Source organism: Emys orbicularis, chromosome 4 (assembly GCF_028017835.1).
Source record: "Emys orbicularis isolate rEmyOrb1 chromosome 4, rEmyOrb1.hap1, whole genome shotgun sequence".
In the NCBI taxonomy this organism is placed as follows: Eukaryota; Metazoa; Chordata; order Testudines; family Emydidae; genus Emys; species Emys orbicularis.
The window spans coordinates 102759149-102773051 of NC_088686.1; the positions used below are offsets into that span (position 1 = coordinate 102759149).

The window sequence follows — 13903 nt, forward strand, 5'->3', positions numbered from 1 at the left end:
CCTTGATTAGGCCTCTTAAATTATCTGAGGTAGGCACAGTAATTATCCTGATGCAGGTAGGTAAACTGAGACATGGAGAGATTAAGAAAATGGCGCTTGCCCACATTTAAACAGTGGCTGGGCTGGAAAAAGAACCCAGAAACCTTGGCTCCCAGTCCACTGCGTTAACCCCTGGGCAGCAGTACAATACATTGCTGCCACACAATACAAAATATTGTTAAGTATCCTAGAATTGTTCATGCCCATAGGTTGCTTAATCGATGTAGTGAGACTCAGCCTTCCCACAGTGATCAACTAAGCAGATTCATGTTCTGAAGAGATTTTCAGAAGATTCTTCATTAACATGAGACGGAGGAGAAACTAGGTTTCAAGTTCTTGAAATGATTGAGATAGTCTTTACTGTATAGGGCAAGGCAACGTTACAGAAATACAGAAGGCCTGATTTCCCCACACCGGTGACACACCATTGACATCAGTGGAGTTACTCCTGATTTACAGGAGTGTAAGGGAAGGGAGAATCAGACCCACTGTGTCAGTGCTCTGATGTCAGCCATACTTTTATACTGGGGTACAATATTAACATGCACACTTTATTAAATTGTCTGACCTGCACCCCACAATGTTTGTGGACGTTTAGGGCCCTGATTCAAAATCCACAGGAGTCAATGCAAGATTTTCTGTTGACTTCAGTGCACTTTGGATCAGGTCCTAGATGCAGATCCAGATCTGATCATTTTGATTTGGACTCTTCTGTGCTTAAAACCATTGTACCTGTTGTAGGGAGGATGCTCGCCTGGCAAAAAATGTTTGTATTGCCATAACATGTTCACAAAGAGCCTTTTCCAGCTCTCTTTGAAGTCAGTTGAGAGTCTTTTCATTGACTTTGGAGGGAGATAGAACAGACCCCAACACAGCTGGCCTTTGCCACCATGGCTTCATGTCTGTGGTAGGTGCTTCTCCAACAAATAGGATGTCAAGTTGTTCATGTTTTTGCAGCTACCTTCAAAGCCCAGCAGCCAGTCCCTGCGCATTGGGAACTGGTCCGAGAGGAAGAGCCATCGCTTACCACGACTACCCAAGCGACACAGCCATGATGACATGCTGCTTCTGGCTCAGCTTGGTATCCCCTCCTCCCCTTCCAGTCTGAATGAGGACAGTCTGAGCACCACAAGTGAGCTGCTGACCACACGCAGGGCCAGGAGGATCCCTAAGGTAATGGCCACTATAATATTGTTCAAATTATGCATCAGTCACAAGGGTCCAGCCTTGGTTTCACTTTCACTAAGGCAAGTATGTGTGTGAGTTGTCACAAGAACAGATCCTCAGCCCTGCTCTGGCCGTGTGAAGCAGCCCTTTGGTTGGCTTAACTGGCCCCTTAAAGATTCCCTCTGCATTGGGGAATGCTCAGAGGATGTGCAGCCACAGTAGTGGCTGCTATTCCACCCCATCTCATGCCCTGGGCCTAAGGGATGTGCCTGAGGAAAAGGAGATATGATCGAGGCATCCCTGCCCCACTGTGATCTCAGCTGCTGGAATGGCCTCTTGGGAACTATGGGCCTGCTATCTTAAGTTAGAACAGCCTGCAGACTGCTCTGATATGTGTTGAGTATCTGGGCAGGTGCAGATTGGCCCCAGGATCTGGGGGCAACAAAGGTGGCTTAAATCTTCCCTTGTCCCAGTAACCAGTTTCATACTGTGCACAGCTCAGCCAGTCTGGAGGATCTTGCTCAGTATGTCTGTACAGCATTTATCCATCAATTAAGTCTGCTTTCCCTACAGAAAAAAACGTTGTGTCCAGGGGTATGTCTATACTACGGGATTAATCTGAATTTATATAATTCGAATTTTGGAAACAGATTGTATAAAGTCGAATGTATGCGGCCACACTAAGCACATTAATTCGGCGGTGTGCGTCCATGTACCGGGGCTAGCGTCGATTTCCGGAGCGTTGCACTGTGGTTAGCTATCCCATAGCTATCCCATAGTTCCCGCAGTCTCCTCCGCCCATTGGAATTCTGGGTTGAGATCCCAATGCCTGATGGGGCCAAAAACATTGTCGCGGGTGGTTCTGGGTACATCCTCCCCCCTCTCCAGGGAAGCAACGGCAGACAACCATTTCGCACCTTTTTCCTGGGTGAACAGTGCAGACGCCATACCGCGGCAAGCATGGAGCCCGCTCAGCTCAAGACAGCAGTCATGAACACTGTAAACACCTCGCGCGTTATTGTGCAGTTTATGCTGAACCAGAACCTGCAAAACCAGGCGGCGAGGAGTAGGCTACGGCAGCACGGCGGCGAGAGTGATGAGTACATGGACATGGAATTCTATCAAACCGCGGGCCCCGGTGCTTTGGAGATCATGCTGTTAATGGGGCAGGTTATAAACGTGGAATGCCGATTCTGAGCCCGGGAAACAAGCACAGACTGGTGGGACCGCATAGTGTTGCAGGTGTGGGACGATTCCCAGTGGCTGCGAAACTTTCGCATGCGTAAGGGCACTTTCTTGGAACTTTGTGACTTGCTTTCCCCTGCCCAGAAGCGCCAGAATACCAAGATGAGAGCAGCCCTCACAGTTGAGAAGCGAGTGGCGATAGCCCTGTGGAAGCTTGCAATGCCAGACAGCTACCGATCAGTCGGGAATCAATTTGGAGTGGGCAAATCTACTGTGGGGGCTGCTGTGATGCAAGTAGCCAAAGCAATCACTGAGCTGCTGCTACGAAAGGTAGTGACTCTGGGAAATGTGCAGGTCATAGTGGATGGCTTTGCTGCAATGGGATTCCCTAACTGTGGTGGGGCGATAGATGGAACCCATATTCCTATCTTGGCACCGGAGCACCAGGGTACCCAGTACATAAACCGCAAGGGTTACTTTTCAATGGTGCTGCAAGCACTGGTGGATCACAGGGGACGTTTCACCAACATCAACGTGGGCTGGCCGGGAAGGGTTCATGACGCTCGCGTCTTCAGGAACACTACTCTGTTTAAACGGCTGCAGCAAGGGACTTACTTCCCGGACCAGAAAATAACCGTTGGGGATGTTGAAATGCCTATAGTTATCCTTGGGGACCCAGCCTACCCCTTAATGCCATGGCTCATGAAGCCATACACAGGCAGCCTGGACAGGAGTCAGGAGCTGTTCAACTACAGGCTGAGCAAGTGCAGAATGGCGGTAGAATGTGCATTTGGACGTTTAAAAGGACGCTGGCGCTCGTTACTGACTCAGTCAGACCTCAGCCAAACCAATATCCCCCTTGTTATTGCTGCTTGCTGTGTGTTCCACAATCTCTGTGAGAGTAAGGGGGAGACCTTTATGGCAGGGTGGGAGGCTGAGGCAAATCGCCTGGCTGCTGATTATGCGCAGCCAGACACCAGGGCGATTAGAAGATCACACCAGGAAGCGCTGCGCATCAGAGAAGCTTTGAAAACCAGTTTCATGACTGGCCAGGCTACGGTGTGAAAGTTCTCTTTGTTGAAAACCCGCCCCCTTGATTGACTCATTCCCTGTAAGCAAACCACCCTCCCCCCTTAAATCACAGCTTGCTTTTAAAGGAAATAAAGTCACTATCGTTTAAAAATCATGTATTCTTTCTTAATTGATTATAAACATAGGGAGAGAACTGACAAGGTAACCTGGGTGAGGTTTGGGAGGAGGATAGGAGGGAAGTAAAAGGCCACTGAAAAAATTCAATATAATGACAGCCTTTTGGTTGGGGTGGAGTGGGAGGGTGCACGGAGCCTCCCCCGCCCGCGTTCTTACATGTCTGGGTGAGGAGGATATGGAACACGGTGAGGGGGGAGGGAGGTTATAACAGACTGCCGCTGCAGCCGCTGTATCCTGCTGCCATTCCTGAAGCTCCACCAGACGCCGGAGCATGTCCGTTTGATCACGCAGCAGCCCCAGCGTTGCAGCCTGCAACTCTCATCTCGAGCGTCCCTCATGACCTCACGTTCACTGGCATCTTTCCTGTATTTAGATACCGTGTCCTTCCACTCATTCAAATGAGCTCTTTCATTGCGGGTGCATTCCATTATTTCCGAGAACATCTCGTCTCGCGTCCTCTTTCTCCGCCGCCTTATCTGAGATAGCCTTCGGGACGGAGGAGGGAGGCTTGAAAAATTTGCAGCTGCTGGAGGGAGGGAGGGAGGGATGAAAAAAAGGAGAGAAGTTTTTAAAAAGATACATTTTACAGAACAATGCTTATACTCTTTCATGGTGAACAACACTATTCACATTACATAGCACATGTGATTTCAGTACAACGTCGCATTTTCCATCTTAATATAGAGTGCCTGTGGCTTTGGTGTTAGAGATCACAGACGCAGGTCCGGGCAACAGAATTCAGCTTGCATGCGGCCATGGTAAGCCATTGTCTTTCGGCTTCTGCGCCCTCCTTTCCCACATACCAAGCAAAGCCCGTTGACTGCTGCGGTTTTCCTGTTAACCTTCAGCAGCAGAAAACAAACTAACCCCCCCCCCAATCCAATTCTCTGGGATGATCGCTTTATCCCTCCCCCCACCACGTGGCTGGTATCAGGGAAGATCCCTGCAGAAACCAAACTAACCCCCTGCCCCCCCCGCCATGAATTATCTGGGATGATCACTGTACCCCTCCCCCCACCGCGTGGCTGGTATCAGGGAAGATCCCTGCTAGCCAAACGCGAAAAGCTCAGGGCCAATTCCCCTCCCCCCCCACCCTGCGCTTGACTAACTGCAGGGAAGGATTTCTTTTCAGCCACAGGCAAACAGCCCAGTAGGAACGGCCACCTCTGTCCCCTTAATTAAATTCCCGTATTTCAACCAGGTTACCCTAAGCGATATCACTCTCCTGAGGATTACACAGCGAGATAAAGAACGGATGTTGCTGGAATGCCAGCAAACACCGGGACCATACGCTGCCAGGCTTTGTCATGCAATGATACCAGATTACTTGCAACTAGCATGGCGTGGTCAAGTGTCCTACCATGGAGGACGGAATAAGGCTGCACTGCCCAGAAACCTTGTGGCAAGGCTTTTGGAGTACCTCCAGGAGAGCTTCATGGAGAGTTCCCTGGAGGATTTCCGCTCCATCCCCAGACACGTTAACAGACTTTTCCAGTAGCTGGCCGCGAATGCATCCCAAGTCCTCAGGGCAAAGTAATCATTAAAAAACGCTTGTTTTTAAAACAAGTTTTATATTTTAAAAGGTAAACTCACCTGAGGTCCCTTCCATGGGGTCATGGTCTTGGATACTGGGTTGGGAGGGTACTTCAGTCAGGCTGAGAAAAAGATCCTGGCTGTTGGGGAGAACGGAGTGCTGTGTGCTCTCCGCAAGCTCCTCCTCCTCCTTCTCCTCCTCTTCCCCGTCCGCAGAATCCTCAGGTGTGGCTGATGAGATTACCCCCGCCTCGGAATCCACGGTCAGAGGTGGGGTAGTGGTGGCGGCCCCCCCTAGAACTGCATGCAGCTCGGCGTAGAAGCGGCATGTCCGCGACTCTGACCCGGAGCGACCGTTTGCCTCCTTTGTTTTTTGATAGGCTTGTCTGAGCTCCTTGACTTTCACGCGGCACTGCTCTGAGTCCCTATTGTGGCCTCTCTCCATCATGCCCTTGGAGATTTTTTTCAAAAGTTTTGGCATTTCGTCTTTTCGAACGAAGTTCTGCTAGCACTGAATCCTCTCCCCATATAGTGATCAGATCCAGTATCTCCCGTACGGTCCATGCTGGTGCTCTTTTTCGATTATCGGCTTTCATGGTTACCTGTGCTGATGTGCTGTGCTATCTGTGGTCACCTGTGCTCTCCACGCTGGGCAAACAGGAAATAAAATTCAAATGTTCGCGGGGCTTTTCCTCTCTACCTGGCCAGTGCATCCGAGTTCAGATTGCTGTCCAGAGCGGTCACAGTGGTGCATTGTGGGATAGCTCCCAGAGGCCAATACCATCGAATTGCGGCCAAACTAACCCTAATTCGAAATGATAATATCGATTTTGGCGCTACTCCGCTTGTCGGGGTGGAGTACAGAAATCGATTTTAAGAGCCCTTTATTTCGAAATAAATGGCTTCGTTGTGTGGACGGGTGCAGGGTTAATTCGATTTAACGCTGCTAAATCCAAATTAAAGTCATAGTGTAGACCAGGCCCAGATTTGAAATAGCCAGCAGAAGAGCTAGGAACTGTGGGGAGCAGAGGGAGACCTCAGTGTTTACACACATTTGCTGCATGCAGTGGAGCTGGGATGAGAGATCCTCCCCTGGAGGTGGGGTGGCTCTGCATTGCTCCCAGCTGGGCCTGGGCCTTCAATATGGCCCAAAATATTAAACACCCTTTTGCCAGCCTGACCTAGCTTGATGTTTTATTCAGCTTTTCCACTGTTTAAAACAATCACGTGATTTTCTGAAAGCTCCATAAGGCCGAGCATTGTACTGGACCTCGCTCGAGGAGTCTGAACTTGTAACTGTTGATCTGTCACTATTTATAATGTTCAGTACGCAGCTTAAGCTTTTTGCTTCTTTGTTTTGTTTATTACAACTGTTCCCAAGGCAATCTCCATTGACCTAACATGGGCCTTATGCTTGACTCACTTGTCATTGACTCACTTGTCATTACAGATACAAAATAAAAATGAATTAAATTTGAACTCTTTCAGCCAAATAAAAAGTTTCAAATGTCAAGTGGGAAATGAAATAATTGTCTGGTACAATAGTGTCAAGGAGGAGAGAATAGCCAACATGTTTATTTTTAGCCTGTGAACAATGCTAGTTGTACATTTCACTCTTTCCTGTTCTATAAAGGAGTGTTTTTTAAATGATGTAGCTATAAATATTGTGTGGACAGAAGAGGAACCTTTTTATATTTCTGAAATTCTGCCTAAGTAGGAAGCAAACTAAAATGAAGGCAACTAATTATATGCCCTTTAAATAATTATATCAGGACCAGATTATGATACCCTTACTCACATTGAGTATAATACCTTACTGCAGGAGTAAGATGGTACTCAATGGGACTTCAGTGGCACTACCCCTGGAGTAAGTTACTACTCAATGTAAGTAAAAGCGGCAAAATTTGGACCTTTAATTTTGTACCTCTTTCTTCCATTTGTTTCTCTGATTTAAAGGGATAGTGTCATCTTGAAAATTACCACTGTTGCCAACTCTCACAATTGTATTGCAAATCTCACAATATTTGATGTTTTCTTAAAGCCTCAGCTCCTGGAATCGTGTGATTATGGGAGAACCTCAACTTTCATTAAAAGAAAAAATTAGTTTCTAGCCCTTGTGGAGAAAAGCTTGAAAATGTGACTCCCAAAGACACAGAAACTAAAAGGCAAAAATAAATAAATAACTATCTTTTTTAAAATGTCATGATTTTTAAGTCAGTCTCATGGTTTTAGGGTGGTCTGACATAGGATTTTTGAAGAGGTGGGTTTGGCAATACTAGAGACTACTTGTGGAGTAAGGTACTACTCAACATGAGTAAAAGCAGCAGAATTTGTCCCTTTAATTTTGTACCTCTCTTTCCTCCTTTTTGTTTCTCTAGTGAAAGGGACTTGAAAATCATAACTTAATCATATTTCCATCTGAAAGTTGTGTACCTCCTATTATAACAAGTACCACCCAAGGTGACCTGAACTGACTAAAATTGATCAGCGAGAAATTATTTGTTCCTCTACTTACTTGACAGTGCTTTGTGTGAAGTCAGTTTCACTGTGCTCTTGATGGTCAATTGCACTGATTCTCAGAGCAACCTCACTGGGCCTTAATGTAACTGAGAATCTGCCACCCAGCATGGTGACATCACTCTGATACGCTGCTCTATGCGGAGTTCACATCCATGCTCTTCCCCAGGCGTTGTAAAAGGGTCTTTGCTACCAACAGCAAAACTAAAACTGAACAGGTCACCGAAGGCATGTGCACAGAGAGGAAGGGGAAGGGAAAAGATGAGCCGGGCCCAAATGTGTTTGGTGCTGTTGCTCTCCTCTTGTGGCCAATAGTCCTTTCTAAATATCAACAAAGGAGCAGGCAGGACAAAGTCTTAGTTTTTGCAATTTTTTCTTTTTCCTTGATTTTTTTTTTTTTTTTTTAAAAGCTTCATGATTGTTTTTTCCGAAGGAATTAACAAGAACTCAGAAATACAGTGTCCTGTTTAAAGGGTGCTTGGTCAGGAATTTCAATTTTTAGAAATTAGTCAATTTAAGGAATTTCATATTGACACAGTACCTTGGAGTGGTCTAACTCCTCTCTTGCCCTCCCCTCGCAATCCCTGTGCTAATGAAATAGAGTCTGAACCAGTAGAGCTATGGGCTCAGGCTCCATTTAGGGAGAGAATATGTGCATTCAGGTCCCACATCAGGCCTTTTGCTCCGATTCAGTGTTGACACTGCTGTTAGAGGCATCACTGCTCAGAGGAGTCAAGCTGAAGTCCCCCATGCCAGCCTCCATTGCTTTGGCCTTAGAGGTAGAAGCTAAAGAACCCTTAAATAGACCGAGGGAAAACTGGAGTTCTGATCCCCATTCTCTCAGTAAAACAGCTTCTAATATCCAGAGTTGTGGGGCAGCTATAGCTCTGTGCAGGACAGCTGCTGCCTTTGAACACGCAGTGCTTGGGCCCACTGAAGTCAATGGGAATCTTTCTGTTGACTTCTGTGGGCTTTGGATCAGTTCCCTAGGCACTGCACTCCCAGTATTTAACTCCTTAGGAGAAAGTCCCTGGAACTGCCTTTAGCACCTGGAAGGTGCTGTGTAAAGTGGTGAAGGGGAGTGAGTAACCACAGCATGCCCACTCATTGCTGGCATCAGTAGCCTTGTTGAACTGCCTCCCTGGGATGTCTGTCTTGTATTTAGGTGAGATTTCCTGGAGTGGCTTCGGCCAATCAAGATTTCATCACTCTCATGCTGTTTGTAGTTGTACAGCTTCTAGGCCAGTAAAACCAGGAATGAGACCGCAAGCAGAGCAGCTCCAAGTGGATTTCAGTTCATCATTACAAGCACAAATTGTACATGGGTTAGTGAGCAGCAGTAAAGGGAAAGCACTAAATACCTGTTTGTTAGACAACAAGTAATGTCTTGCCTAGAAACAATTGATTCTGGGCCTAATTCTGCTCACATTTACACCTGTATAAATGAGGTCAGTAGTGTCACCACATCAGAGTAGCTGAGATCAGAATCTGAACAATGATGAAAATAAAATTTGACATCAACACTGGGTACAAATCTTTCTTATAGTATTCATAACAAAGTAGAACAGCATGATCTCTCTAGCAGATTGAGTATAGGAGTTAGTGACTCCTGAGCTCCAGTCTGTGCTCTGTTACTGACTTTCTATGAGGCGTTGAGGAAATTGCTTAATCTCACTGTCTCCATTTCCTTTCCTGTAATATGGGGATAATACCTAGCTGTGTCAATCATGTTGAGATCCCACAATCCAAATGCAATTTATATTGACTCACAGGGGTATTGTGAAGATTTCAAAGAATTTTACAGACCTTAAGCAATTAAAGTACTGTTTAAGTGCTAATTATTAATTATAACTTCTGTGTCAAAGTAACTGGGGGAGACAAGGTGGTTGAGGTAATATCTTTTATTGGACCAGCTTCTGTTGGTGAGAGAGACAAGCTTTTGAGCTTACAGAGAGCACTTCTTCAGGTCTGAGAAAGGTACTCAGAATGTCATGCTAAACAATGCATGTTCCACCTTGTTTTTAGCTGTAAGTTATTAATACATATTGTAAGAGACCATTCAGGGCGAAGCGGCCAGTTAACATCTCTGCAGTCATAGGACAAAAAACGGGGCTTAGTGAGTTTCAGATTGTTGTAATAAGCCATAAATCCAGTGTCTTTATTAAGTACATGATTTTTAGTGTCTAGCAAAGTTATGAATTTAAGCTCCCAGGCTCATCTTTTGAGGGTATTATGGAGATTTCCTTTGAGGATGAGGACTGAGAGGTCAGATATGGAGTGATCGCTTTATGAAAAGTGCTAGCCCACAGGTGATATGGTGTTTTTGTCATTCATCATTTTCCTATGTGAGTTCATTCAGTGACTGTCTGGATTCACCCACATAGTTGTTTATTGGGCCATTTAGTGCACTGGATCGAGTACACCACATGTTGTGATAGGCACATGTAGGACCCATCAGTCTTGAATTGTGTGTTGTGGGGGATATTTGATCATTGTAGCAATGGAGGTATGCCTACAGGTTTGGCATCTGTTGTTCTTGTGGGGTCTGGTGCTGCTTCGAGTTGGTGTGTTGGGAGCTTGCGTCTAATGATGAGCTTTGTGAGGTTGGGGGGTTGTTCGATGGCCAAGAGATGGGGGTTTGGGAAAGAGTTCTTTCAGGATGTGGTCCCCATTGAGTATGGATTGTAATTGTTTAATGATACTCCATATGAGTTCCAGTGTGGGATAATATGTAACAACAAGGGGCGTGTGGTCAAAAGGTTTTTATTCTGTATTGAAGCAGATGGCCCATTATATGATAGAATCATAGACTCGTAGGGCTGTAAGGGACCTCAAGAGGTCATCTAGTCCAGTCCCTTGCACACATGGCAGGACTTAGTATTATCTATTATGATCTCCTTCTCTGGTGGAGTGTCCTTGTTTGGTGAAGGTGGTTTTAAGTGTGTTAAAGTATATATCCCTGACTTTCTCCTCAGACCATGTTCTGTCCATCTGTCGCTTGGCTGTAGGTAACCAATTTCTTGGTGTGTTTGGGGAGATTATGGGATCTGTGAAGGTAGGTTTGGTGATCTCTGGATTTCTTGTATAGAGTTGTCTGTAGAGTTCCATTGCGGAAGCTGATTGTGGTGTCCAGGAAATAGATGCTGGTGTGGGAGTGTTCTACAGAGAGTTTGATGGTAAGTGGGAACCATTTTGCTGAGTGGTTTGAGCTACCTAGTGAATGTTTTGCAGCCAGCCTGTGTCTCTTGTATTTTGAACAGACTGACTTCCTAACAAACAGTTCTTGTCAAGGTTAGCCCTGCTAACGAAGAAGTCTTAAGTATGCTTTACCAAGGGTTAAATTCTGCTTTGATTAGCAGTGGGAATTTGGAACCTGACATTGAAAAGCTTTTACAGGTGAGGGTAAGACTGGAGAAGGTAGTTACAGCACCACTGAAGGTCAATAAACACAACACAACTTTTTGGCAAACCCTATGGGCCATATCCTCAGCTGGTGTAATTAGGCATTAAAGTCAATGGAACTACGCTGATTTACAATAGCTAAGGATCTGGCCCTGTATAGCAAAATATTTCACAGAATTGGAGTCAAATTACGTAGGCCTTAGTGGAGCAAATGATGTCCCTGATTCAGGAAAGGGCTTTACCCCTAGATAAAGGAGAAAAGGTATGTTTTCAGCTGAGATTGGAAATAAGATGGAGAATCATTGAGGAGGAGAGAGACAGGAAGGCAGTTCCAGATGGCAGAGGCTGCAGAGGACAAAGCTGTCATGCCTGTAGTGGCCAGATTATCTGGAGGGTCAGAAGGAAATAAATGAAGATACATAAAAGATTTCCAAAGAGAAAAATGTTTACACTTGCTGTTTATTTGTCGTCTTGTGACAGTGTATTCTAATGTGTAACCCTCCTGGTTTCTTTTTTGCAGCTTGTACAAAGGATCAATTCTATCTATAGTGCAAAAAGAGGGAAAAAAAGATTGAAGAAGCTTTCAGTGTCCAATATTGAGACAGCATCACTGCGAGGTATAACACAAATCTCTTGGTCTAATGAGACAATACAGTACTTTATCCATGTGAATATGATAGGAATTGAGTATCAGAGAGGTAGCCGTGTTAGTCTGGATCTGTAAAAAGCAACAAAGAGTCCTGTGGCATCTTATAGACTAACAGATGTATTGGAGCATAAGCTTTCGTGGGTGAATACCCACTTCGTCAGACGCTGAGGAAGTGGGTATTCACCCACGAAAGCTTATGCTCCAATACATCTGTTAGTCTATAAGGTGCCACAGGACTCTTTGTTGCTTTTTATGATAGGAATTGTTATCCAGCCTTCTGCAGATATTCCCCTCTTTGATCCACAGTGTATATTTTTCTGTGATATCCTACACTTGCTCTGTTTGCAATGTCCCATTGACTTCAGTGGAAGTTCTGTGTCCTGAAAAGGGAAAAATTGGGTGGCTTAAAACTAACTGGGGCTCAGATCCCACACCAAGGTCTGTCCCACCAACACCAACCCCTGGCTAAACTGCTCACTCTAGCCCATTAGCCCTTAATTAACTTCTACAGGATTTTGCATTTTTAGATGTTGTACAAAATTCACAGTCTTGTCCCTGCAATTCATTCGTGCTTTTTCCTGGTGCAAAATTGTGGACTTAATTCACTGTGTGCTCAAGATTACGCCTGCAAAAACACTGGCCCAGTTAGCAAATCATGTTTATATTTGTTAAGAGAAGTAGTTCAGAAATGTTTCCATTCTGAGGATCTGTGTAAGTGTATGTGTGCACATGCAGATGTGTAAATGTGCATGTGTGTCATTTGAGCATTGTGGAATTTTCACGTGAACACGGTTCAAAACTCCCTGTCAGATCAGGTCACATTTCACATATTTGTCACGTACTATGCTCCATGTCCTGCCAGCTTGAGGTCTTGCACTAATGAAGCCCACAAGAGCCACCCTAGAGTTCCTTGATGCCATGCAACCTCCTTTCAAAAAGCTGAGAACAAGTGGAAGCGCTCAAATCATTTTTCAAAATGATGCATCCACCCGTGTAGTTTTACACAAGGGGGGGATTCAGTGAAACAGGCTTTGCTGTAAAGGGGTCTAAACCTTTGTGCTTTCAGCTAGGCTGTGCCCTGAATCTCAAGCATAAGAATAATCCTATTCCAATTACCAGTCTCCACAAAGAGATCCTTGGAACCACTGATTCTGTGCAGTTTGAAACTCCAGCACAGGATGCGCTGAGTGCAGGGCTAAGCATTGCACCTTAGCCAAAAAATAAACCTCTAAAAAGGTTGTCGTTTTGCCTTTAACAGACACCTCTTTATCTCTTTTGCAGATGAGAACAGTGAGAGTGAAAGTGACTCAGATGACAGGTTTAAAGGTGAGGGGTCAGTCCACGTTAGCTTCCAGTCAGTCATACTTGCAGTCCCCATCAAAATAAATGCTCTTATTGCATGATGTTCCTCTCCATGGGAGGGCATGAAATTTGATTTCCTCTTTGAAACCTGCTACCCATCACTACCTCCTGACTCCATTCACATTGGAAATGCAGGATCATGAACATGATGTAAATATTGGAAATCAAGTGCATGGTGAACTGTGCGGGTCTAACTGATTTTAGGGGAAGGAGAAGCCATGAAACATAATGAGGAACCTGCTTTGGTAATGCCTGATATGCTGGCACTTTCCTTCTAAGATGCACTTGTCTATGTGTGTGCACAGATATAGGTCTGCAGACTCCAGATAGTAAAAACTACTATAAGGTGTGCATCAGGGAGACTAGTGTAGCATCTACATGCAGTACACTTGGCTCAAGCCTGAGGAATTACTCCCTCATTTTCAGGAGTACTGAAATTCAGACCAAACTATAAAAAGGAAGGAAAGCAGCAGGGTTCTTCCTCTGCACCAGCAATTGTTTCTATTGATTTTCTTTTTATTGATTTAAAATACCCCACATTATTAATCATAGGGGAAAAGAAAACAGTAGTGCAGAATTGTGGCTGTGAGCTGGGGAGTGGAACGCACAGTTCTGTGTGTGCCTCTGTAATGGGGCTGGAGCTGTCTTAGGTGGTATCAGTGTCCCGCTCTCTTTGGGAGAACGGAGCAGGCTGGTGGCTGGTAGGGCTCTCTGAGAAAAGAGCTTTCAATTCCAGGTGCTGGTGATGTGAGCATGTGCTGTGTGGTCAAAGCCAGATATTTCCCTGTCATCCTGTTTAATTTTAGCCCGAAGTTTGGATGCACTGTAACCTGCCTGCAT

The 13903-nt window shown here is 45.4% G+C and overlaps 1 protein-coding gene across 5 annotated transcripts in view; it reads left to right on the forward strand.

Moving 5' to 3' along the window:
• Window positions 1-13903, forward strand: part of DENND2B (DENN domain containing 2B) — a 110092-nt gene that overhangs the window by 27073 nt on the left and 69116 nt on the right. For 4 of the 5 annotated variants that reach the window (XM_065402327.1, XM_065402328.1, XM_065402330.1 and 1 more), the window contains 3 exons: window positions 997-1212; window positions 11573-11669; window positions 12983-13027. In XM_065402327.1, coding sequence (XP_065258399.1) covers window positions 997-1212; window positions 11573-11669; window positions 12983-13027 — 358 coding nt within the window. The remainder of the gene's footprint in view (window positions 1-996; window positions 1213-11572; window positions 11670-12982; window positions 13028-13903) is intronic. The other variant, XM_065402332.1, reaches the window with a different exon arrangement.